This window comes from Neoarius graeffei, chromosome 6, assembly GCF_027579695.1.
Source record: "Neoarius graeffei isolate fNeoGra1 chromosome 6, fNeoGra1.pri, whole genome shotgun sequence".
NCBI classification, from domain to species: Eukaryota; Metazoa; Chordata; class Actinopteri; order Siluriformes; family Ariidae; genus Neoarius; species Neoarius graeffei.
Window position 1 is genome coordinate 24,308,399 of NC_083574.1, and position 26,697 is coordinate 24,335,095.

Genomic DNA, 26,697 nt, shown 5'->3' on the forward strand with positions numbered 1-26,697 from the left:
ACGACTTACTAATAGATATAAAAAAATAAAAGTAATTTAAGTAAGTTTAAAATGTAATTTAAATAAAAAGTAAAGTATTCATAAATTGAAGTTTGGAAGCGCCTCTGTTTTTGGGCTGAGGAGAAGTTTGAAAGGGTGTACCGCGATTCTGCCTTCTTATATCGCGATACGGATCGTGGCTCTGCGTATCGCGATTTCGATTTTGATACGCATATTGTTACAGCCCTACAAAGTAGGCACATAACGATATATCGTGCGATGATAAATTGTAATACAAATTTATGATGATTCAAATCGATGAAGTAAAAAATAAAATCGCGATCATCAGGCTGTGTAATCTCTTCATTTTTCCTAGCTATAATTGCACTGTTGAGACATCAGATGGCACAATAATGGGAATACATGAGAGTTCACCCTCAGTAATACAGCTCTACTGCTGCGGAAACACACACACACAGACACACACACACAAAAAAAACAACCCCAGACCTAAAATGAGAATTAGCTGTTGTGCAATTGACTGTACAAATAGATTTAACAAGAAATCAGAGCTCTCTCTTCAGAGACTGCTGAAAGCTGAAGAAAAGAGAAGCAAATATTCATAAAAGTTTAAGGCCTTTGTTATTAACTTTTTCATTTTTAATAAAAGGGATATTTTAGTTAATAGGCTATTATATTTTACTCTAACCTTTACAAATGTGGGTAAATAATTATTGTTGATTATTAAGAAAATAAAACCAGTATTTTTTTAATATAGCAAAAGGAACATTTAAGTTGATAAAGAATAGGAAAATAAATGCTGCATTTTTTGGTAATAAAATTTCCTTCATTTAATAAAAAAATTTATATATACACACATACATACATATATATATATATATATATATATATATATATATATATATATACACACATACATACACACACACACATTATATATATATATATATATATATATATATATATATATATATATATATATATAGAGAGAGAGAGAGAGAGAGAGAGAGAGAGAGAGAGAGAGAATCAAATTGTGAACCCAATATCGTTAACCAAAACGAATTGTGAATTAGGTTAAATCATTGTATGTCTACTGCAAAGTAAAACAAATACATTACTTCGCTGACTCCCCCCGCCTCCCCCAAAAGGGGGAAAAAAAGCCAGATGCACTTCAAATGAAATAGACTGAAAAGTACTTTAGAGGGGGGAATTTTTTTTCTAGAATTTCACTATTCTGTATTTTTTGTCTTCTTTGAATAAACAAATGACATAACAACACAAAGAAAATGGACCTGAACCAAGCAGGATACATGCAGGATCATCCATGTCTGGCTCAGGAGTGTCGAAATATGGGTGTGTGCTCAGTAGCTCGGGGACAATGGGCAACACCAGAGTGGGGTGACGAGCTCCTAGAAACTTCAAACATCTGCATGGGGGAATGAAGAAAGATGAAGCATGATGTAAAACGGGCACAAGAGGCATTTTTAAAAACAAAGAAATCACTACTTAGTGCTAATTGCATTGCGGTACAGAAATAGTTTGTACGCTCACTTCCAAACTGAGTTGCGGTCAGTTGGATATTTGGCGAGGTTCTTCAGCAGTTCCAGCAGGGCCAGCTGGATACACTCTTTAGTAGAGACGTTCGTGTAACACAACAACTCATGCAGAGCCTCTCGGATGTCCCGTGATGAATCCTGAACGCACAAAGTTCCTTTATCATATGATCAGCCAAAAGCCATCTTTTTCTGATCTTCATAGATATTTGACAGTATACAATTCACAAGATTATTACCAAATACAGTAAATCCAGCATTGCTTTATCAGTCTCTTTACTGTATATACAAATAAACAGAAGTGCACAAAATATTTATCTGGCAGTGGGGGCGTGGTCAAGCATCAGTCTGTGAATGGAGGGCGGAGTTAGGGAAGGTAAGTGGCAGAATCACTACACCTGATGGGAATTAACCTGTGTTTGTGTGTCTTCCCCAGTGACCGTGCCCTATAAAGAGGAGAGGGAGAGCAAAGGAAGAGAACCCTCCCCCAACCTGGACGCTTGTGTGCGTGCGTGTGTGTATGTGAGAGTGTGAATATAAAAGCTGAAAAGCTAAAATAAAAGAGTTTTTGAGAACTCAGTTCTGGCCTGCCGTGCTTCTGTGCTCCACCCATCTAGAACTCTTGCTACAGTGGTGCCGAAACCCGGGACTCGGAGTGTGGAAGACAACAGCCCCATGGAGTCCTCCCCCTTCAAGGACCTGGTCCATGCCCTCACCACAGCCCAACAGAGCCAGCACCAGGCACTGGTTGCCCTCCGGAAGGAGCAAGAACAACGGTTCGAAGCCCTGGTGCTGGCGCAGCAGGAAGATCGCCAGGCGTTCCGGCACCTGCTCGCGTCGGCAGGGTCCGCCATCACGGACCCCCCCCACCTCACCCTAACGAAGATGGGTCCGCAGGACGACCCCGAAGCCTTCCTCGCTCTTTTTGAGCAGGCAGCAGAGGCGGGGGGTTGGCCGGTGGAGCAGCGCGCGGCGCACCTCCTCCCCCTGCTAATGGGCGAGGCGCAGCTGGCTGCGCTACAGCTCCCCGCCGACAGCCGGCTGGTCTACGCCGACCTCCGCAAGGCTGTCCTCCAACGTGTGAGGTGCACACCGGAGCAGCAGCGGCAGCACTTCCGCGTGTTGTGCTTGGAGGAGGAGGTCGGCCGGCCATTTACATTTGGCCAGCAGCTCCGGGACGCCTGCCGGCGGTGGCTGAGGACCGACAACCACGACGCTGAGGGAATCATTGACCTGGTGGCGCTGGAATAATTCGTCGCCCGACTTCCGGAAGGAACGGCGGAGTGGGTCCAGTGCCATCGCCCGGCGTCACTAGATCGGGCCATCAAGCTGGCGGAGGACCATATGGCGGCTGTTCCAATGGCAGGATGGCATGTCCCCTCTTCTCCCCTCTCTCTCTCCCTCTGTTCCTCGTCCTCGCCCCGTTCCCCCACCGCGGAGGCGGGGGCCGGCTCCACCCCAGCCAGCCCGCCGCACCCGCGGTGCCCTACTGTTTCCTACTTCCGTGTCTGTGTCTTCCCCCCCTCAGGTGAGTGAACTCTGGAACACCGGTGCAGAGGGAGAGCCTGGGTCGGTATGCTGGCGCTGCGGGGAACCGGGGCACCTCCAGCATCAGTGCTCGGCGACGGAGGTGGGTGCGGTGGTCCGGATCCCCGACGCACCAGGGACCACCCTCGATCGGGCCGGAGCATATCACATACTGGTGAGTATCCAAGGGGATACGTATCAGGCTTTGGTGGACTCCGGCTGTAATCAGACCTCAATCCACCAAAGCCTGGTGCAAGACGAGGCATTGGGGAGAGCACAATCAATGAAGGTGTGCATGGGGATGTTCACAACTACCCTTTAGTGTCGGTCCACATTCTATTTCGAGGGGAGAAATTTCGAGTAAAGGCGGCGGTTAATCCTCGCCTTACCTACTCGATAATTTTGGGGACTGATTGGCCAGGATTTGGGGTATTAATGACTCATTTAGTGAAGAGTGGGGCCTGCCATAGTTTAGCGGGGGAAGGTCCCGGTGTGGCATTGGCGGGAGCAGCGGTCACAGAGCCGTCTACGTCATCACAGCGTCAGAGGAGCAGCCTGCTCCTCCTCCCTCTCTCGGGGATTCCCTCGCGGATTTCCTGTTAGAGCAGTCATGGGACGGGACTCTGCGGCATGCGTTTGACCAAGTGAGAGTAATCGATGGTCAAACGCTCCAGCCAAACGCCACACCGTCCTTCCCCTATTAAGGATAGGTTATACCAAGTGACGCAGGACACTCAGACTAAAGAACCGATAACTCAGCTTTTAATCCCAAAGAGACGCTGGGAACTTATAAACCAGGAGGCTCACTTTAATCCCATGGCCGGACACTTGGGGCAGGATAAGACACTAGCCTGAATAATGGCCCGTTTCTATTGGCCAGGGATTCGCGGCGATGTCCGTAGGTGGTGTACGGCATGCCGCGACTGCCAGTTAGTAAATCCCGCGGCCATTCCAAAAGCGCCTTTGTGCCCTCTGCCATTAATCGAGACCCCGTTCAAAAGAATTGGGATGGATCTCGTCGGGCCATTAGATCGGTCAGCATGAGGATATCGCTTTATTTTCGTTCTGGTGGACTATGCAACGCGATATCCGGAAGCAGTGCCCCTTCGCAATATCTCAGCACGTAGTATTGCAGAAGAGCTCTTCCGCATCATCTCCCAAGTCGGAATCCCCAAAGAGATTCTGACTGATCAAGGCACTAGGTTTATGTCACGCACACTGCGCGAACTGTATGGGTTACTAGGGAATTAAGCCTATCCGCACCAGCATTTATTACCCACAAACAGATGGCTTAGTTGAACGGTTCAATCGCACCCTCAAAAGCATAATTTAAAAATTTGTAAGCGAGGACACATGCAACTGGGATAAATAGCTCAAGCCCCTGTTATTCGCAGTGCAAAAGGTCCCACAAGCCTCCACGGGGTTCTCCCCATTCGAATTATTATACGGGCGTAAGCCACATGGCATTCTAGATGTGCTGCATGAAAATTGGGAGGAGGGACCTTCAACAAGTAAAAATGAAATTCAGTACGTTATCGACCTGTGTGCCAAACTCCACACCCTCACGCACTTAACCCAGGAGAATTTGCGGCAGGCCCAAGAACGTCAAGTCCATCTGTACGACAGGGGCACGTGCCTTAGGAAGTTCACACCAGGAGATAAAGTACTCGTGTTGTTGCCCACGTCGAGCTCCAAATTAATCGCCAGGTGGCAAGGACCCTTTGAGGTCACACGGTGAGTCGGGGACGTCGACTATGAGGTGAGGTGAACGGACAGAGGTGGGGCGTTACAGATTTACCACCTCAATCTGTTAAAACTTTGGAGCGAGGAGGTCCCCGTGGTGTTGGTATCGGTGGTTCCAGAGAAGGCGGAGCTGGGGCCAGAGGTTCAAAAAGGAAAATTGACATCGCCCACCGCTCCGGTCCCCTGTGGAGCCCACCTCTCCCTGACCCAACTCGTGGCGGTCGCCCAGTTGCAAACAGAATTTTCTGACGTGTTCTTGCCTCTGCCCGGCCACACCCACCTCATAGAACACCACATTGAGACGCCCCCAGGGGTAGTAGTGCGCAGCCGCCCTTACAGACTGCCCGAACACAAAAATAAGGTGGTTCGGGAAGAACTCGAGGCCATGCTCGAAATGGGCATCGTCGAGGAGTCCCACAGTGACTGGAGCAGCCCGGTGGTCTTGGTGCCCAAGGCCGATGGGTCGGTCCAGTTCTGTGTGGACTGTAGAAAAGTCAACGCAGTGTCTAAATTTGATGCATACCCAATGCCTCGTATTGATGAGTTGCTCGATCGACTAGGCATGGCTCGTTTTTATTCGACACTGGATTTGACAAAGGGATATTGGCAGATCCCCTTGACTCCGCTATCCCGAGAGAGAACAGCCTTTTCCACACCGTTTGGCTTACACCAGTTCGTCACACTTCCTTTTGGGCTGTTTGGGGCACCCGCTACGTTCCAGCGGCTTATGGATAGGGTCCTCCGCCCCCACGCCACCTACGCGGCCGCATACCTAGATGACATCATTATTTACAGTAATGACTGGCCGTGACACCGAGAACACCTGAGGGCTGTCCTTGGGTCACTGAAGCGAGTGGGTCTCACAGCTAACCCGAAGAAGTGTGCAATTGGGCGGGTGGAAGTATGGTATCTGGGCTTCCACTTGGGCAATGGGCAGGTGCGTCCCCAAATCAAGAAGACAGCAGCAATTGCGGCCTGCCTGAGGCCCAAGACCAAAAAGGGGGTGAGACAGTTCCTGGGGCTGGCTGGCTAGTATCATAGGTTTATACCTAATTATTCGGACGTCACCAGCCTGCTGACTGATCTCACTCAAAAGGGGGCACCAGATCCGGTCCAGTGGACGGAGCAATGCCAGCGGACTTTCTCAGAGGTAAAAGCTGCACTGTGTGGGGGGCCACTATTACACTCCCCTGACTTCTCTCTCCCCTTTGTTTTGCAGACGGACGCGTCGGACAGGGGGCTGGGGGCTGTTCTGTCCCAGGAGGTGGAGGACCGTCCAGTGCTGTACATCAGCCGGAAGCTGTCGGTGCGTGAAGGCTGCCACAGCACAATAGAAGAGTAGTGCCTCGCCATCAAGTGGGCAGTCCTCACCCTCCGCTACTACCTGCTGGGGTGCCCTTTCACCCTCTGTTCAGAACACATGCCCCTGCAGTGGCTTCACCGCATGAAGGATGCCAACGCACGGATCACCCGTTGGTATCTGGCACTCCAGCCATTTAAGTTCGAGGTGGTCCACAGGCCAAGGGCGCAGATGGTCGTGGCGGACTTCCTCTCCCGTCGGGGGGGTGGGTTGGCTTCAGGCCGGATGGCTCCCCGGCCTGAGTCGGGCGGTGGGGACTCAGGCCGGGGAGCCGTCCAGGAGTGAGGTATTGTTTTTGGTTGGGTTTCTTTGTTTTTTTTTGTAAATTATATTATGGGAAAACAGCTAGATCAATCTTCATGAAACTTTCAGGACATTGATCTCAAATAGAACCTCCAACATTTTGAGGGTCATCCGGTCAAGATCACCAAAAAGGTCAAAATAGTTTCTGTTGTGTCTACTGCCTCATATACAGGCACTAGCCACTACGTCATCGTGCTGTAAGAATCTCAGTGTAATGATCGCACACTGCGCATACACGTGTTCCGATTAAAATGGCCGGTGAGTGTATACAATTCGATTCACCATTCGAAATAAATGGACTAGACTAAAGAAATCGCTTTCAGACATGTTTATGCTTATTACAGAGTGAAAGTGCGTTCCACTGAGCTCTAGCGCCGGGCCATTTCTGGGAAATAAGAGTTTCGGTCATGGCGACAGCATATGTATGTCAGCCTTGGTTCGGAGGTTTCAGTTTCGAAAACCGGAAGAGGTAAGAGTAGAATAATATAAAAGTACAGACACCTGGCATTTTACTTCTGTGATTTTTAAATTGTTCATTTTTGGATTACGTTTAATTTTTGTGGCTACTGCCTCATAGTGTGTATATGCTATATTTACTGTATGGACATGGTATCAGAAAACAATTTTATTTATAAGCAGTGGCCACATGTACCCATAGGGTACCTATTTTTTTCGCGATATCTTCCTTCATATTCATCATAAGTGCTACCAGGTGAGGTTTGTTTTGCAACACTTGTTGGTTATGTTTCTATAAGAGCGTGTGCCTTCATAATTTATTCCTTATGCAGCAAGTTATGTTTTTTTGCAAGTGATGTTACAAACATTTCCTCAGAGAAACTATAATCACCATATCAAAAATTGCACACATTTTTGCCATCAAGCCACTATACAAGTCACTAGGCATGTAAAAATATATTGTGCGCCAATAAATTGTTAGAAATTTATGTCTTTGGTCATAAATTTGGTCCCCAAAAATTATGGGGAAGACATGGCCTAAAGGTTAGAGAAGCAGCTTTGGGACCAAAAGGTCGCTGGTTTGATTCCCTGGACCAGCAGGAATGGCTAAAGTGCATTTGAGCGAGGCACCCAACTGCTCCCCAGGCTGCCCACTGCTGTGGGTATGTCAGGGTCCTGTTGTACATTGGTCTGGATAAGAGTGTCTGCAAAATGCCTTTAATGTTTTTTTTTGCGATTGAGGCCATGTCATCTCTTAGTTTGTCCAAGCTGTAAATGTGTTGTTTAGACAGCAGAGGGCACAATAGCTGGAATACACTTTACTTGAACCTAAGTGGAAGTAACACAACTCTAATGCTACAAACACACACAAAAAACAGATCTAAAATGGGAAAGAGCTGTTGTGTAATTTACTGTACAAATACAGTACTGTGCAAAAGTCTTAGGCACACGTAAAGAAATGCTGTAGACCAAAAACAGCTTAAAAATAATGAAATGTTTCAACATTTAAAAAAAAAAAGTAGTCTCAGGTACAATTAGTGCAGTTTTATAAGGATATGAGCTGTAGGTTTTACTGTTCTAGAAAATTCAAAATCAACATTATATATATATTGTGTATACTGTGTTTGTGGTACCTCAAGTACAGCGAGCACTGTGTCCAGCTGGTCCTCACGCAGTGTGATGTGAGTGGAGATTTGTCGTAACACATGGATGGACTGCAGTCTAACTTCCTCGATTTCGTCATTAAACATATCCACCAGAAAGTCCAGGCACTTCTCTGCAAAACTGGGAGAGGACAGGGCCAGAGAACACAGGGCCTCCACAGCCGCAATCCGCACTTCTGCAAAGAAAAAAGCAAAACACAGGAACATGCATGTAAATGTATTCCAACAGTGCACACTCTGATGTAGTGAAGCTCCCTTTAAGGTTAGAATACGCACCGTACATCTCATCCTCGAGTCCATGTACAAAAGCTCCACAGGCTCCAGAGTCGATCAGGTTTACACCTGATGTGTCCACTTTCTCTCTGGGAGCATCGTCTGCCCATCTCCGGCCTGAGGAGAATTCTCCGGAAGCGTAGAGCTCTTTGGCTCGCTCGTGTGCTGTGCGCTTCCTCTAAAGTGTGAAGAGCAGACATGGGTCAATAATGAATGCAGCATGGACACTCTGAAATACATTTCACTGCCCTTTCTTTCCATTTGGGAGGAGGCTGGAGCACTGTTTGCATAATAATCAATGTTATTGCCAAATGAATTGCCAAATAGTATTCTTGTGTAATTGCAACACGCTGTAAGGAAACAAAACTCTGATCCTGTCCATACAACAAAACTACACACAGTGAATCAGAAACTCTTAGTTTATTTCTTTTCTCTTTTTAATTTGCTTTTTTATGTATCTAAATAAATAAACAAACTGAATTTTAGAAACAGGACAATTATACCACCAATTTAATTATCAACAAGTGTCTGCTAGAATAAACGCAGATAAAATCTCATTTTTTATTAGGACTATTCCAGTATGGAATCAATTGTTGGCCTGCATTGTGAACGCACATGTTTCAAGATTTAAAGAGCAGGCTACATCGTTTATTAGATGTTTATCTAATTGACTAACTAGCTGAAGAAGATATAGTCTGACTTCAATTATATTTCATACTATTAACATTCTGCTATCACATTTATATGATTTATTTATTATTATACTGCTAGACTGCCAGTGCTAGGATTAGCTATGCTATAATTAAGCACTAAATAAATAAACAAAACTAAACTGAAACTATAATTCTGTGATCAGAGCATAGGATTTGGATCTATGTGAAAGTAATTATCAGCACAAGAACAAATGACACCATGAGAACACTGTAAATGTGTCCATACCCTGAGATCTGACATCAGCTTCTTGTCCAGTGTCTGCTCCAGGAAGTGTGGGCTCACCTGCTTCATGGAGCCCTGAATAAGAAAACACAAATGAGTTACAAAATACATATTTAGTGCATGCAGGAAAATCTTCACTAAACCATCAATCAAAAAACCCACAAGCAACTTGGCAGCCTGCACTCGCACCACCCAGGACCCATCGCTGACCATGTGGCAAATCTTCCCGAATGAATCGTCAATAAGCCGAATCTCCTCGTTGGATGAGGGAATGGGGACGATGCTGCATGACATCAGGGAGGAAAAAAAAAGAAACGACATTCTTTCAAACAGAAAATAATGCAATCAAAAATTGATGAACCTCCATGAATCGCATGACACGGTATTAAAAGAATATATTAGTCCACCTCTCAGGGTAAAGCTGGCTGAGCACCCACACCATCTGCACAGCAGCTGAACGCACTTGTTCATAGTCATCACTCAAGAGCTTGCAGGCCTGCAGGACAAAAGAGAAGTCAGTTCAAAACCAACATGCATAATAAACCTCATCTCATTATCTCTAGCCGCTTTATCCTGTTCTACAGGGTCACAGGCAAGCTGGAGCCTATCCCAGTTGACTACGGGCGAAAGGCGGGATACATCCTGGAAAAGTCGCCAGGTCATCACAGGGCTGACACATAGATACAGACAACCATTCACACTCACATTCACACCTACGGTCAATTTAGAGTCACCAGTTAACCTAACCTGCATGTCTTTGGACTGTGGGGGAAACCGGAGCACCCGGAGGAAACCCACGCGGACACGGGGAGAACATGCAAACTCCGCACAGAAAGGCCCTCGCCGGCCACGGGGCTCGAACCCGGACCTTCTTGCTGTGAGGCGACAGCGCTAACCACTACACCACCGTGCCACCCCATAATAAACCTGTATACAGTATATTAATAGACTTTTACCTGATTGTATATCGTCTGCTGGAGTTTCATTCCTCTTTCGTGCAGCTGCAGCTTAGGACACAAGAGAAGAGGAACTCAGTCGAATACAACACACTAAAACACTTTATGGAGCTTAGAACCTCCATAACATTGGAATAAATGTATCTAAATATTAATTTTGTATATTTGACTATTCTACACGTCTCATTCAATAAAATTCTTTAAATAAAAATATTTAATACATTTCCAGTTGTGGGATTTAAAAATTCAGAACCCGAAATACAAATCTCAAAAATACTGATTTTATGGAAAAGTCATCAGATGTAATCTACCCAGGATTTCCAGGGAAATATAGATGCTTTCCCAGTGATCAAACCCAGCATTTAGCAAATTACAGTTAACTGCAACACTCGTGTCCATGAAGTGAGGTGAAGAAACATGAAGCAGAGTTAAGTGAGGTAAGCTGGGAGCTTTGGTTAGCTGCAAATGATTTCCAGCATGATAAAAAGATAGCATGAACAAAGCAACTAGAATGATACAGAAACTTCCAACCTCAGACACCCCCCCCCCCAAAAAAAAAAAAAAAAAATCTCAACTTGGAAATCCAACTCAGAAAACCTGGAAGATCTCCTAAACCCGAGTTTACCACATGACGCCAAATCAACATGGCTGTTCACATCAACAACAGTCAACAAAGTAGCACTTTGTTGTTGATGTGAACAGCCATGTTGATTTGGCGTCATGTGGTAAACTCGGGTTTAGGAGATCTTCCAGGTTTTCTGAGTTGGATTTCCAAGTTGAGATTTTTTTTTTTTTTCAACAAAGTAGCACTTCTTTACTTTTAAACAGTTTCCGACATATAGCTTGTTATCTATGTAGAAAATGCAATAATTTCAAACGCAGCATAAGCCTTGATTGGTTAACATCACTGAAGAAATGAGCCATTTGTGTAGAACAAATATTTAAATACAAAATTCATGTTCAAATACTATCATCAGCTTCTAAAGCTCCATATCACCAATTTATGACCATTGTGCCTGTAAGGTCACAAAGCTGAAGGGCTAATGCAACACTAATGAGGCTCACCATAGCTTTAATGGCTGCTGTGCGAACTCGGGGGTCCTGGTCACTGAAGTAATCACTGATGAGACTCTGGACGTCCCTTATGGGTGTGGTGGAAGTGCCTGGTACTGCCTCGCTCTCTTTATTCAGAGGTCTGTCGACAGAACCCAAGCAGCCAAGGAGCTGTAGACACTTATTGCGCACCCCAAAATAAGTGCTTTGAAGGTGCTGAATAAAGGAGAAGCATAGATGACAAAACTGGGTCTTTTTAGATGGTAGAGTTTTAAAATGACAGTACTAGATGATGGGTATTTTCTAACAAAATACTTACTCCAATCAAACTGGGATTGGCACAATTGTCTGTGTTCTATTTAAAATAATATAAAACATGTTACCTTGCATGCTACTTCAGAGAGTCTCTGAGTGACTGCCATGTTGTCTGGCAGCTGTGTGCCAACGACCAGCAGAGTGTCAAGCAGCTGTGCCAACACCTGGTTAGACTCTAAAAGCAAAAAGGAAAGTCAAGATCTGGAGCAATATCCATAAAATACTCTCACAAGCATCTGAAATTCCATATATTTCATAAATCTAGAACAGATCCAACAATCCATATTTTGCAGCTTTCTTTCAAGATTATGGTCAGTATCTGAAACAATAATTCTAGAAGAGCCCCATCTAAAGCTAAAAGATTTCCAAATCTACACGGAGGTTTGCACACACTTCCAAATCCATACAGAGATACACTGACAAAGGACAATCAACTGCTTACACTGATGTACAGTGCCCTCCATCCAAGTTTATTTTGTCCCCATGTACAGTGAGGAGGATGGTAATAGAGACAAAAAAAATCCCTAAGGATCACTATTGCTGAATTACAAGAAAAAAAAAAAAGTATAATCTTGGGGTTTCCAAGTCTCCAAAACTACCGTCAGACGCCACCTCCATGCTAACAGATTATTTGGAAGGTATGCCAGGTCTGATGGCCTTTTCTGTCAGTTAATCACAAACCTGGACTGGAATCATGTTCTATATGTTGATGGAACAAAAATGGAGCTTTTTGGCAATAAACACTCAAGGTGAGTTTGGCATAAAAAGAAGGATGGCTAGAATGAAAAGAACCCAATCCCAACTGTAAAATATGGTGGCGGTTCTGTGATGTTTTGGGGCTGTTTTTCCTCCAAAGGCCCTGGAAACCTTGTTAGGGTTCATGGCATCATGGACGCCATAAAATACCAGGACATTTTAAATCAAAATCTGGCTGTCTCTGCCAGGAAACTAAAACTGGGTTGTCATTGGATCTTCCAGCAGGACAGTGATCCGAAGCATATGTCCAAATCAACACAAAAATGGTTAGCTAAGTGCAGAATCAAGCTTCTGTCATGGCCATCTCAGTGCCCTACCTAAACCCCAGTGAAAACCTGTGGGGTGAGCTGAAGAGCAGTACACAAGAGAGGGCCAAGGACCCTGGATGATCTGGAGAGATTGTGTAAAGAAGAATGGTCTCAGATGCCCTGCTCTGTATCTCCAACCTTATAAAATGTTATAGGAGAAGACTCAGTGCTGCTTTACTGGCAAAGGGAGGTTGTACAAAGTATTAAATGCAAGGGTACCAATAATAGTTGAATGCTGTTCATAGACTTTAGCTCAGCATTCAACACAATCATTCCTCAGCAGCTCATTCATAAACTGGACCAGCTGGGACTCAACACCTCCCTGTGCAACTGGCTGCTGGACTTCCTGACGGGGAGACCACAGGCTGCACGGGTCGGCAGCAACTCCTCCAGCACCATCACATTGAACATGGGGGCCCCCCAAGGATGTGTGCTGAGCCCCCTCCTCTTCACTCTGCTGACCCACGACTGCACACCAACATCCAGCTCCAACCTCTTCATTAAGTTTGTGGACAACACGGCTGTGGTGGGTCTCATCAACAGTGGCAATGAGAATCTACAGGAGTGAGGTGAGCCGCTTGGCCATGTGGTGCAAGGACAACAATCTCCGCCTGAACGTGGAGAAGACAAAGGAGATTGTTGTGGACTTCAGGAGAGCGCACACCCAGCATGCTCCACTAACTATCGACGGTGCTGCAGTGGAGAGGGTGAGCAGCACCAAGTTTCTGGGTGTGCACATCTATGAAGACCTGTCCTGGAGCAACAACACTGCATCACTGGCCAAAAAAGCCCAACCGCGTCTGTACTTCCTCCGCAAACTGAGGAGAGCAAGAGCCCCAGCCCCGATCATGCATACATTCTACAGAGGCACCACCGAGAACATCCTGACCAGCTGCATCACCGTGTGGTACGGCGCCTGCACCGTGTCCTGCTGCAAGACTGTGCAGCGCATTGTGAGAGCAGCTGAGAGGATCATTGGTATCTTTCTCCCTTCTCTTATGGATATCTATAACTCCCGCCTCACCTGCAAAGCCATCAGGATTGCAGGTGACCCCACCCACCCATCTCACAGCTTCTTCAGCCTGCTACCGTCGGGGAGGAGACTGCAGAGTCTCCGGGCCAAAACCAGCAGGCTCAAGGACAGTTTCTTTCACCAGGAGGTCAGGAGTCTCAACTCCCTCCCTGTTCTGCCCGTCCTCCCCCCTCTGCCACAGATTCTGCCCGTACACCCCCCTGCCCCCCCTTCAGCATCTGACATCAAGTCACCCTCACAGTCCCCCCCCCCCCCCCCCCCCAACACACACACACATACTCTCAACATTCATTCGCACACTGAACTCAGGGACTGCACATTTAATAATAATAATAATAATAATAATACAGGGCGGCACGGTGGTGTAGTGGTTAGAGCTGTCGCCTCACAGCAAGAAGGTCCTGGGTTCGAGCCCCATGGCCGGCGAGGGCCTTTCTGTGTGGAGTTTGCATGTTCTCCCCGTGTCCGCGTGGGTTTCCTCCGGGTGCCCCGGTTTCCCCCACAGTCCAAAGACATGCAGGTTAGGTTAACTGGTGACTCTAAATTGACCGTAGGTGTGAATGTGAGTGTGAATGGTTGTCTGTGTCTATGTGTCAGCCCTGTGATGACCTGGCGACTTGTCCAGGGTGTACCCCGCCTTTCGCCCGTAGTCAGCTGGGATAGGCTCCAGCTTGCCTGCGACCCTGTAGAAGGATAAAGCGGCTAGAGATAATGAGATGAGATGAGATGAGATAATAATACATTTTATTTGTAGCGCCTTTCAAGGTACCCAAGGACACTTTACAGTACAGAATGTTAAAATACTAGAATGTTAAAACAATAGCAAGATGGGTAATAAAACAATAAAAAAATACAGGTCAGTAATATATGTAAAAGGAAAATAAAAATAAAAATCAATAAGTACATGGTAAAAGGCATTGTATCATGATACAAAATAAAATCAGAGAAAGAAGCAAATAAAATAAAATAAAAGGGATAAAATAATAATCAATAAGATATCATTGTGCAGGGAAAGCAAGGCTGAAGAGGTGAGTTTTGAGCGTGGATTTGAATGACAAAAGGGAAGTGCATTGTCTCAGTGAAAGTGGGAGGTTGTTCCAGAGTTTAGGGCCGGCAACACTAAATGCCCCGTCACCCATGGAGCGGAGGTTCGTGGAGGGGATGGACAAAAGAAGCATGTCAGAGGAGCGTAAAGTGCGAGTGGGTAGGTATGGGTTAAGGAGACTAGTGAGGTATGTGGGTGCTAGGTTGTGTTGGGCCTTGTAGACAAGCAGGAGAATTTTGAATTGGATGCGATATTGAACAGGAAGCCAGTGTAATTGATGGAGGATGGGTGTCATGTGATGCCAAGGTCTGGTGTGTGTGAGTAGTCTAGCTGCAGAGTTTTGGATGTATTGTAATCTGTTGATAGATTTAGCCGGAAGACCAATGAGCAGGGCATTGCAATAATCAAGTCTAGAGGTGATGAAAGCATGAACGAGGGTCTCTGCAGTAGTGAGGCTGAGAGAAGGGCGGAGTTTGGAGATGGTTTTAAGATGAAAAAATGCAGTTTTAGTGATATGTTTTATATGTGAGTCAAAGGAGAGAACAGAATCGATAATGACACCCAGGTTTTTTTTTACTTCAGATGAGGTAGTGGTGAAGTAGCCAGGAATGGAAAACTGTGTAGTGTTTAACTTTTTCAGCAATGCCGGAGTGGCAATGACTATGGCTTCTGTCTTGGTATGGTTGAGTTTTAGAAAATTAATGCCGCTTTTCCACTACCAACGCGGCTGAGTTGGGCTGAGCCGTGCCGTGCTGAGTTGGGCTGAGTCGAGCTGAGCGGGGCTGTTGGAGTTGCATTTCGACTACAACTGCGCTGAACCGTGCTGGCTGGAAGTGGGTGGACACATTGGGTGGAGTTAGCGAAAGTGGGTGGACGTCAGGTGATGTCGTTAGGCGGCGCAAACAGTGACATCAGTGAGCTTTTAAGCGGCAGTCTCACGACCTGGAGAGTAAACAATAAACATGGAGGACATGGTGTCATTAGTGTTGCTGGTCTTGGTGCTGTGGCTTGTTGTCACCGACAACGCCAACAGATACTGGCAAGAGCGCATAGATGAGGCGAGGCGCATAAGGCTTCAGAAATTCTCGTAATTCGTAATTCTCCTTCTTCCGGGTTTACGGTGTTTACAGATCCCAGCGTGCTCGCGGGGCGTGTGTGGGCATGTGAGGACACTCCTCCTCACCAATCAGTGCACAGGGGAGTGTCTCCTCACGCCCCTAGCCCCACTCAGCTCGGTTTGGCTCGCTTCAGCCCCACTCCAAAACCGTGCGAGTTTGGGGGGCTGAGCAGGGCTGAAGCGAGCTGAGTCGTGCTGTTCTTAGATAGTCGAAACGCGAGCCGTGTCGGGCTGAAGTGAGCTGAAGCGAGCTGAAGTGAGCTGAAAAAGGGTAGTGGCCATGTGTGTCATCCAGTTGCTTATATCATTGAGACAGGTGGACAGTTGTGAAAGGGGAAGTGAGTGAGAGGGTTTAGAGTGAATGTAAATTTGTGTGTCATCAGCATAGCAGTAAAAGTGTAGGCCATGCTGGCGGAGGATGTAACCCAGGGGGAAAATGTAGATGATGAAGAGCAGGGGGCCTAGAACAGAACCTTGGGGAACACCATGGAGGAGGGGTGCACTAGGGGACCGGAAATCACCAATGGAGACAAACTGTTCCCTACCCGTGAGATAAGACCTAAACCAGGAAAGTGCAGTGCCAGTGATGCCCAGAAGAGTTTCTAGCCGTGTAAGTAGAGTGTTGTGTCAAACCGTGTCAAATGCAGCAGTCAGGTCGAGCAACAGGAGGATGCTGAAGTGTCCTGTGTCAGCAGCTATCAGTAGGTCGTTGACGACCTTCACAAGGGCCGTTTCTGTGCTATGTTTAGCCCTGAAGCCAGACTGCAGTTCCTCCCACAGGCTACACGCCGTCATGTGGTCCTGGAGCTGTGTGGTCTAGCAGCTTGGATATGAAGGGAAGGTTTGAAATAGGGCAGTAGTTTTTAAAATCATCCACTGCAGCTCCAGATTTTTTTATTACAGGCGTGATGGCTGCAGTTTTTAAAGAATTAGGAACAACACCTGTCTGGAGAGAAGTGTTGATGTTGTTGGCAAGGAGGGGACAGAGAGTTGGCAGGTAGGCTTTGACTAGAGGGGTGGGCATGGGGTCCAGGAGGCAGGTGGTAGGCCTGGCCTTGGTGGCAAGATCGTGGACAGTTTCTTCACTAATAGCAGAGAAGAAGGACAGCAGTTGAGGGGGGGTTATGGGGAGAGATGGGCCATCATTCAAAGTGGGAGAAGAGAGAGACTGTAGCTGGTTATAGATGGTACTGATCTTGTTTCCAAAATAGTTCAGAAACTCACAGCAAAGATCTGTTGATGGTGTAAGTGGGAAGGGTTTTGAAGGTTGGAGGATTTTGTTCACAGTGAAGAAGAGAGCTCTGGGGTTGCTCTGACCTTTGCTGATGATCGCGCTGTAATAACAGGACTTAGCCTTGTTAAGGGCTTCCTTATAGGCCAGAACATGGTCTTTATAGGCTTGTAAGTGGACAGTTAGCCCAGTCTTTCTACTGAGCTGCTCAAGCCTACGGCCAGCTGCCTTCATTGCCCTCAGCTCAGGTGTAAATCACGGAGCTGAGTGAGAAAAGGAGACGGTACGTGTTTTCAGGGGGGCAAGTTTGTTGAGTGTACAGGAGAGGTTGGAGTTATAGGATGTTACAAGGTCATCAGAGGACGGACTGAGTGGTAGGACTGAAAGTCGGGATTGTAGTAGGTCAGATAACTCAGCCGTGTTGATGTTTCTGGTGTTCCGATATGTGATGGAGCGAGGGGGGCGGAGGCGGCGCTGAGACACAGGGACAGCAAGATGGAAAAGAATGGCTATATGGTCGGAGATAGCGAGGTCTTTAGGGACAATGTCATGTGGGGATGTTCCACTGGAGCATACAAGATCAAGAGTGTGATCTTTTGAATGTGTAGGGAAATGTATGTGCTGAGTAAAATCATAGCAGTTTAAAACGTTTAAAAATTGGTGGGCAAAGTTACAATGGTAAGAGTCAACATGTATGTTAAAGTCACCCAGAACAAGAATGGAGGAATACTTGGGACATAGAGAAGAGAGCATTTCAGTAAATTCAGTTATAAAAACAGAGGATGCCTTTGGGGGTCTGTATACCAGTAAAATGAGTAATGGTAGGCTCCCAGTAAAACCTAAAGCAAGACACTCAAAAGATGTAAAAACCTGCAGGGGCACAGACACAACTTTAAAACAAGAGCGATGTATTACAGCCAGACCTCCCCTGCGCCCTGACAGGCAGGGCTTATCAAGGAAAGTATAACCTGGAGGCACAGCTTCATTTAGCGACATATACTCATTAGGAAGTTGCCAAGTCTCTGTTAAACACAAAGTCCAAGTCTTCATCGGTTATTAAATCGTTGATGAATGGCCCTTTGTTATTAAGGGATCGCACGTTTAAAAGAGCAAATGACGACAGTGTGGTAGAGCCATGTGTTAGAGATGGCTCAGATAATTTTGCAGTACATAAATTGTCCACATTTACAGAGCGCTCTTCAGCAACACCGGTGTTGGTAACTCGCCAGCGCCCCCTATAACGATCCCACAATTTCCTTGCGCGCTCCACCCGGATGTGACGTGAAGTGGAACTGCTTTAACTGTATCGAGAGCGCCTCGATTCGCTCTCTCATGTTCTGACTACTGGAGTGGTCGGACGGACTGTAGGCACGCAAGCTACAGTGTTGAGACTAACCGCTATTGTCTGAGAACAGCCTGTTCAAATTAGTTTCGGCCGAACTTTTGAACGACCCGCTAAGTTTCAGCGATATAGTGGTTTCGATTCTAAACCTTTGCAAAGTTTAACTACAGTTAAGTAGTTTTCCACGCTAAGAGGCATTTGCGGACAGCTTCGCTCCTCTCAGCCTTTTTCTCGTCGACGCATCACCGGAGGTTTCTCCTGAAGCACCGTGGGCCAGCTAGGCCTTCATCTCCCTGCTTCGTTAGCCGCGGTTGGACGCAACGCGCCGCTAACCTCCTCTCCTCGGACTGCGACCCTCAGCGCGGACATCGGAGAAAGAACTTCCATCGCATTGAGTAGGCACTTGGGCAAATTTTTAATTTGTAGCTTATTCAGATGGTTGTTAGGGTCATGTTTAAGCTTTGAGCTATTTAGCATACCCGCTCAGACACGGAAGGTGTTTGTTTGTTTTTATTGTTTGTTTGTTTGTTTTTATTGTTTGTTTTGGTTCTGTTTTTTTTTTCTTTGAACTTGTTAGACAGGGTATCTTGCATGATATCTTTCCTTAACTCCATTGCTAGCTTCCCTATCTGATTAGCAGCGCAGCGACAAGTTTGTTATTTTAAGCTCCGAGGCTAGACCGCTACAAGGCCTAGTTCTCTCCATCCAACACATATACACACTCTCTCACACTCTTTCTCTCTCTCTCTCTCTCTCTCTCTTGCGTTGAGTTCTTTGCCTAGATAGTCTGTTGGAAATTGTTGTTAAGTGCAGTGTTTGGATCCAGCTGTAGCGTGGTCAGATTCTCCTTAGCAACTTATTGCTAGCTACCTCAGGGTGATACGCTAGCTGGTAGGCTTGTGTTCTCGACTAGGCCTGCAGGCGCCATTTTTCCGACGCCATTTTGATACCTTCCTCATTGAGTTACCTGTGATACGACACCTAGGCACTGACCGCCATTTTGTTTAAGCATTGCCAGAGTGGCTAGCATTAGCATCTGCCCACAGATACCTACACAAAGCACACATTAGCCACAGAGCTAATCCTTTGTTCTATTTAGCTAACATTCCTTTGTTTTAGCTAACATTCCTTTGTTTTAGCTAACGACAAGCTAGGTCACACACACACACCCACCTCCACACACACGCACACAAGGGATTCTTTTCTTTTTTCTTCTATCTCTTTCTCTCTCTCTTTCCCTCAAATTTATAGTCCAGGTGTAATTGTTCCATTGTTTTGTCTTGTTATTACCTTTGCTGACATTGAATGTATTTTGAGTTTATTATTATTAGTGAGTAGTAGACAAATAAAAGCTAATAAAATTGAATTGCATTTTACTTGTTCCTGTTGTTTATTCACAAGGTCAACTATTTAGAACTCCTTTTTCCTTCAGAATTTAGCTTTTGTATACAACTGGGTTTCCCATCTAATACAGAGCTACCATTAATCTTGAGTGTAACCATTCACGGTGAGTATTAAGATTAATAATTTAAGATTTTATGAGACTGATCTTTATTTATAAATTGATTAATTTAATTATCAATTATCACATAATTTATAATTTAATTAATCCCAATTCAACCTACATTAAAGTGGTGCCCCGTGTGAGGAGTAGTTTAATGACCTTGTGAATTTCTCAACAATAACTTGTAAACTGCTGTATACCCAAAATCAACTGCCAAGGTATAACACAGATGACTTTAATGGTGAATCATTAACAGTGTGTTAATCACAGAACTGAAATTCAGCTGCCAACCACAGTTAGCTGATAAACTGGTTTAATTGATTAGTACATTAGAGTAATATCTAATCCAAGTACTTAATTAATATTATTAATAATAATAATCATTATTGTTAACTAATTATTAATTGAGCTAATTAATACAAGTGAAACATTAGTGAAAACAAAGTAGCTAAGAAACCACATCAATTATTTAGCAACTTGGATTAAATTAAATTCTAACCTAATCAACCCCTAGTATTAATTTCCTTTAAGTTAATTAATACATTTCGAACAAAATGTCGCGTTCCCCATCAAGGGAGTCAGAAGGGCCCCTCCTCTCTCTCTTCGACGTTGTAGGCGATTTAGGCCAAGTCCCGGAGGATAGGAGAAATTACTTCTGTGATCTGGACCAAAAGGCTCGCTTTGATGAAATACACATAGCCGTTAGGGAACTTAAGGAGCGTACTATGACTCTTCCAGAAGGGCTACCCAAATTGTTCATGATCTACTATAAGGAAATGGAACATGTGTGTATGACCCTCGAACAAGAGAAAAGAACACTAAAACGACAACTGGCCGAAGCTCAAAGGAGAGCAGAAAGCGCGGAGAGTAGCCTCGTGGGCCTGAGAGCCACACAAGATGAACTAAAGCGCGAAATAGAATACCTCAGAGAAGAAGTGACGCAAGCACGTCGCTCAGATGAGGGATCGGCCAAACCCTCCCAAGAACAGAGTTCCGCTCTGGAGGAGGAAGAACCTGAGCTTAGAACGGTAGATCAGACACCGCACTCAAGCTCAACTCGCGTGAAAGTCGCACGATCGCCACCTCGTGGCGCTGGGAGTTTTTACTTTACTCCCCACTACACCCCCTCGCGCTTCAATATCGCTGCAGCCTCTAGCCCGCAGAAAACGCCGCGCTACGTACCCTCAGACTCCTCTGACGGAGAGGCCGCCTCCAAGCCGAAACGCAGACATAGGCGATATGAGAGCAGCTCAAATAGCGAAGACAGCGAGGACCCCTACGGGTCAAAATCAAAACGCCTCGTCGCAGAACGCAAAACTAGGATCCGCCAAATCGACGCCCTTGCGAAAGACATAGAGCGTTTTGAGCCGGAAAATCATAGACACCGAAGCGTTAATGATTATTTCCGGGAAATCGAGCGTAGCCTCCTGGACCTGCCAGAGGCTACGTCGCATGAAAAGGCCAGACTAGTCTGGAAAACTTTAGGTAGCGGCGTACGAGCATTCGTTGAGACCCTACCGCAGTCAGTCCTCGACAACTACAAGAAAATACGTAAGTACTTGAAAGAGGAATACTCGTTGTACGAGGACGAGACTGCTGCGACGATGGGTGCTATTCTGATCAGACAGAAACGAAGCGAACACCCTCGCGAGTACTACCGTCGGCTCCGCGCAGCGTACTTTCAGGGCAGAAGCGAGCCCGGGCTAGAGGAAGATCGCAACTTCAAGTCCCTCTTCCTCCATAACCTTCACCCGTGCATCCGTAACCAAGTAACACTCGCGTGTCGCCAGCGCCCCCATACTATGAGAGAAATGCGTCGCACCGCACAACTAACGTGGGAGACGTTCGTCCGACCCACAGACCGCCACGAGGACGATCCCAGAGTCCTCAGCCTATATGAGCAGGAAGGTCAGTCCTTAGGCCTAGAAGGGGATGAAGCCCCAAACCGCAGGCCCCCTTGGGCGAACCCAAACCCCGGCCACCAGACGTCGAGTCAACCCAAAGGTAACTGGAAAGTTCGACAAGCTGGAGCCAAGGGGGAACAGGGCCCCAACGCCAAAGGACAAGGTAACCGCAAACCTGGCAGTCACGGCCCTAAATCTCAGAATAGCGGACAGTCAAGGCCCCATCGCAACTCCTCTCGAAGGGAGCGGAGCCCTAAGCTAGCTACCGCTAAACAAGCCAACCAAGAGCCACTTGGGATGGCAGAACTGAGGGCTGAATTAGCACGGATTAAACAAGCCAACCAAGAGCCGCTTGGGATGGCAGAATTGAGGACCGAATTAGCACGGGTTAAACAACTGCTGAGCAATAAGAACAGGAAGGGTAAGCCGAGCAAGGACAGGGACGAACCGTCAGCATGACTAGGCCGGGACCCATCCCCACCACCACCGCGTGTCTACCTCGTGGGGTGGGGAAAGGACCCCTGCCCAATAGGCAGCGATGAGTTGAAACCACCCCCTCCGTTAGTGAAGCCTGACCCGCAGGATGCACCCCTGACGCAGTTTCTTGGAGATTTGGTTAGGAAAGGCAACGCCAAGCGTATCTATACCCCAGTGGTGGTAGAAGGCAACGTTTCCCTCCAAGCTCTCTTGGATACCGGGTCAGAAATCACCCTGATGTGTTCCAAAGTCTTTGCAGAGGTTTCTGATGCGCGGCGCGCGCAAGGTAGACCCATCAGAACCGAACGTTGTGACGTCAACTTGGTTAGCTTCACCCAGAATCAAGCCCCAGTAACAACCATTGCATGGTTAGAACTCACCTTCCAGGGCATGTCCATCACTCACCCCACTTACATCTGCTCTGTTGGTGTAGAACCGTTCCTCATTGGCCAAGACCTACTAGATAGGCTAGCGCCCCTCATTGACTGTCGTCGTGGGCAACTGTGGGCCCAGGTCGCGTCCCCACAGACCCCAGATCCTCGTCGTCACGATCGAGCCTGTTGCGATGAAGTTAGGGTGGAGGCTACTCCACCGATAGCTGAGTCAGGGCAGGTCCCCGAGAACCTCGAGACCACTCCGCTCCACCCTGAGCCGAGTCAAGACGCACCAAACTCAACCGACACTCCTCTCAACCGCAACGCGCTTGATGGCCACCCGTCTTTCCTTTGCTTTCTTGGCGAATCTGCCCCAACCAGGTACTACCCCTGGATATCTGGCAACATTATTGTCAACGGCGTCACGGCACCTGGCGTCAGGTTAGCGCTTTGGTCAGAGAAGTCAGCCATCAGCCAAACGTGGTTCGACATAGTGCGTCAGAGCACTCCTTCCCCTGTCTTTGTGCAGAAGAGCCACCGGCTACTGTCAGCCGAACAACCCCAGAGCCCCATCAAAGCCACAGGCGTCTGCGCCGTGTCGCTCGCCATCGGTCAGAGAGAATTCCTTCATTTCTTGAGTGTCGTCCCCGGACTTCCTGACCCACTGGTCATTGGGGCAGACATCTTGGTCAGACTGGGAGCCCAACTGGACCTAGTCAACCGGGTCATCTGGACCCAAGCCGACGCTGCTAAGCACCCGTTCCAAGCTGACCTGGAACAAATGCGGTCAGGACAAACGATTCCCCAAGCCTGCCATGTCGCTAGCGAATTTGACATTGTCATTCCCGCTAGGACTGCTGGTTCCCCTCTTAAGCTGGTCATCATGAAAGACCAACAGTTTCGTAGCTCCCAGGCGTTCTTCCAGCCTCTCAGATTCTTCATGGAGCTCGATTTAGCCGTGTGTGGGACTCCGCTGCTTGAAGTGAGTCATCGTTCCGCTTACCTCCTGGTTCAAAACTCCACGCGGGACGCCATCACGATCCCCGCCCGTCGGCCTTTAGGCCTTCTGATAGACCAGGCATTCCATGACTTTGAACTCACCATTCCAGTCATCGGTGAGCTGCCAACGCCGGACACTCATTCCGATCCAGTGGAACCTCCCTGGATCACTCTTCCTTTCCACATGATCCACGTCGAACCTCACGACATGCTTCGCGACGAGCGCATAGTCATGACCAGAACTGACACCCCGAAACACATGCTGGTGTATGCTCTTGCCACGCAATCGAGCAACGACACCCCTGCAACTGAGGTCGTTGATTCAGCTCTAGGTGAACCGTACCCAGGCTTTGAACGAGAAGTTCAACAACAGCTGGTGAAAGCTGACAGCCTGACCACGGACGCCCAGAGACGACAGCTCCGTGAACTGTTCTACGACTTCAAGGCGATCTGGGCGCGAGATTCCAATGACTGCGGAGTCACGGACATCCACACCGTCCGAATCCCAACAGATCCGAACGCTCCACCGACGTTCGTGCGGCAATACAAAATCCCGTTAGCCGCATACGACTCAATACAAGAAACACTGGACACTCTGCTGGAAAAGCAGATCATTCGTGAGTGTAACTCGACTTACAACTCCCCCTTGTGGCCGGTGCTGAAACCGAACGGCAAGTGGCGTCTCACCATTGACTATAGGCAGCTGAACAAGCAAGTGCCCTTGTCAAGATGGCCCATGATCCATCTGGATCAAGAACTTGCCAAGGTGAAGGGTGCAAAGTTCTTCTCCACCGCCGACGTGGCGAGTGGATTCTGGACCATGCGCGTGGATCCAGCTGACCAGCACAAGCTGGCCTTTTCCTTTGGGAACCGCCAGCTAACTTTCAACCGATGTCCGTTCGGCTACGCGAACTCCCCCGCTGAATTCAACATCTTCTTGCATAAGGCAATGAGCGATGCCGCAGCTCGTGGCAACTTGATCTATGTCGATGACATCCTCATTAGGTCACAGACTTTTGATGCACACCTCGAAGAGATACGCCATGTTCTGTCCCAGCTGTCCAGAGCAGGAGCGAAGCTCTCTGTCACCAAAGGGCAGTGGTGTCGCACCAAAGTTGAATACGTTGGACTGTGCGTCGGGCCAGATGGCATTGAACCCCAGTCAGGGAGGGTGCGGGCTATCCAAGATATCAAAGCCCCATCCAACGTACCCGAACTCAGGAGCTTCTTAGGGGTCTGCAACTACTCCCGACAGTTCATCGAGGACTACGCGGAGATAGCACGACCGCTCACCGAGCTCCTCCGGAAGGATAAACCCTTCCAGTGGAGTGAGCCTCAAGAACTCGCGTTCAAGAGCATGAAGCAGAAGCTCTGCTCTGCTCCCTGCCTCGCGTATCCCGACAAAGACAAACCGTTCTTCTTGGAGGCTAGTTTCTCCACCCACTGCCTGAGCGCTGCACTGTCACAGCAGCATGACAAAGATCGCCGTGTCGTAGCATACGCCAGTCGGTCCCTCAGTGCTGTGGAGTTGAAATTTTCAGACTGCGAAAAAGCCCTGCTGGCCACGGTCTGGGCCGTTGAACACTTTCGCAGTTACATTGGTGGCCAGAAGGTGGTGATAGAGACCAATCATCAACCGGTCTCATTCTTGAACAGCCAGAGGCTGAGAGAGGGAAGAGTTTCGAACAGTCGCATCGCAGCTTGGATGATGGCACTACAGGGCTACGACGTCGAGGTGAAGTACGCCCAGAACCACAAGATGGCGCTTGGCCGAGGCCTGGCGGAATGCCAGCATTGCGACTGCGAGAATAGTCCGGATCAAACCGAACTAACAACCGTACCTGCTCTCCCCTCCGACCACCACTACTATGACGAGAACGTCTGCAAAGACCTCCCCACCGCTTACATAGATGGATGCTCATTCCATCATGAACGCAAAGTCCAAGCCGGTGTCGGTATCGTATGGGCGAACGGCCCTATACAAGGGAAATACCAACATCGACTCGGGGCTAAGACTAGCCAATATGCGGAGGTAGCAGCCGTGCTCATCGTCCTGCAACAAGCTGCCTGTGAGAACATCAAGCGGTTAGTCCTCTGCTCTGATTCAAATTATGCCAGGCATAGCTTCGTCTCACACTTTCCCTCGTGGAAGGTGCAGGACATGAAAAACGCAAGGGGCAAGGAAGTGAAACACTCCGAACTCTTCGTAGCATGCGATCGACTCGTAACCGAACAGGGAATGTGCGTCTATTGGAAGAAGGTGAAGGGACATTCTCAAGTCCCAGGACCTGACAAAGTCGGTAACGATGAGGCAGATGGCCTCGCCAAAGCGGGAGCCGTAGACGGCCCCCTTTGGGAATTCCAGCCGTCCTGGCTTCCCGAGACGCCACACCATAACGTAACCGCGATTACTCGCCGACAGGCTAGAGCAGGTCAAACTGACGCAGTACCCCAAGCAGGAACCGTGCAACTCGGCCGACTGCCCCAGGACGCCGACCTGGTGTCTATGCAGGAAAGGGATCCCGTGATCCACCAAATCCGTAAGTTCCTTGCGGACCCCGTGGCGTCCCCAATTTCCCCACAAGAGTTGCAACAGTCCCGAGACTTAAATCACCTTCACAATCTCAAAAACTGCTTAAAACTCGAGAAAGGACTCTTGGTGTACACACCACGCAACCAGGGACCTCCCCGGTGGGTCGTGCCCACAGATCATAGGGGGGTCATGTTTCAGTACGCTCACGACAGCCCGTGCGGGGGCCATAGGAACGCTCAGGCGACCTACCAGACACTCCAACAGATTGTCTATTGGCCCTTCATGATTCAGGACGTTACTGAGTATGTCAAAGGGTGCTTGATTTGCTGCCAATTCCGACCAGCCCAACCGTTGAACCGCGCCCCACTGCAAAGCAAAGGCATCTCATTCCCCTGGTCTAATCTCCAGATAGACTGGGTCGGACCAGTGCCGAAAT

The 26,697-nt window shown here is 47.7% G+C and overlaps 1 protein-coding gene across 1 annotated transcript in view; it reads right to left on the reverse strand.

Moving 5' to 3' along the window:
- The window catches only part of ints4 (integrator complex subunit 4), an 82,191-nt gene that overhangs the window by 8,717 nt on the left and 46,777 nt on the right, over positions 1 to 26,697 (reverse strand). The window contains exons 4-13 of the mRNA XM_060923475.1: positions 11,707 to 11,813; positions 11,336 to 11,539; positions 10,271 to 10,321; positions 9,722 to 9,810; positions 9,477 to 9,597; positions 9,318 to 9,389; positions 8,382 to 8,556; positions 8,076 to 8,281; positions 1,552 to 1,694; positions 1,311 to 1,426 (exon numbers count right to left, since the gene is read on the reverse strand). Of these exons, the coding sequence (XP_060779458.1) occupies positions 1,311 to 1,426; positions 1,552 to 1,694; positions 8,076 to 8,281; positions 8,382 to 8,556; positions 9,318 to 9,389; positions 9,477 to 9,597; positions 9,722 to 9,810; positions 10,271 to 10,321; positions 11,336 to 11,539; positions 11,707 to 11,813 (1,284 nt within the window). The remainder of the gene's footprint in view (positions 1 to 1,310; positions 1,427 to 1,551; positions 1,695 to 8,075; positions 8,282 to 8,381; positions 8,557 to 9,317; positions 9,390 to 9,476; positions 9,598 to 9,721; positions 9,811 to 10,270; positions 10,322 to 11,335; positions 11,540 to 11,706; positions 11,814 to 26,697) is intronic.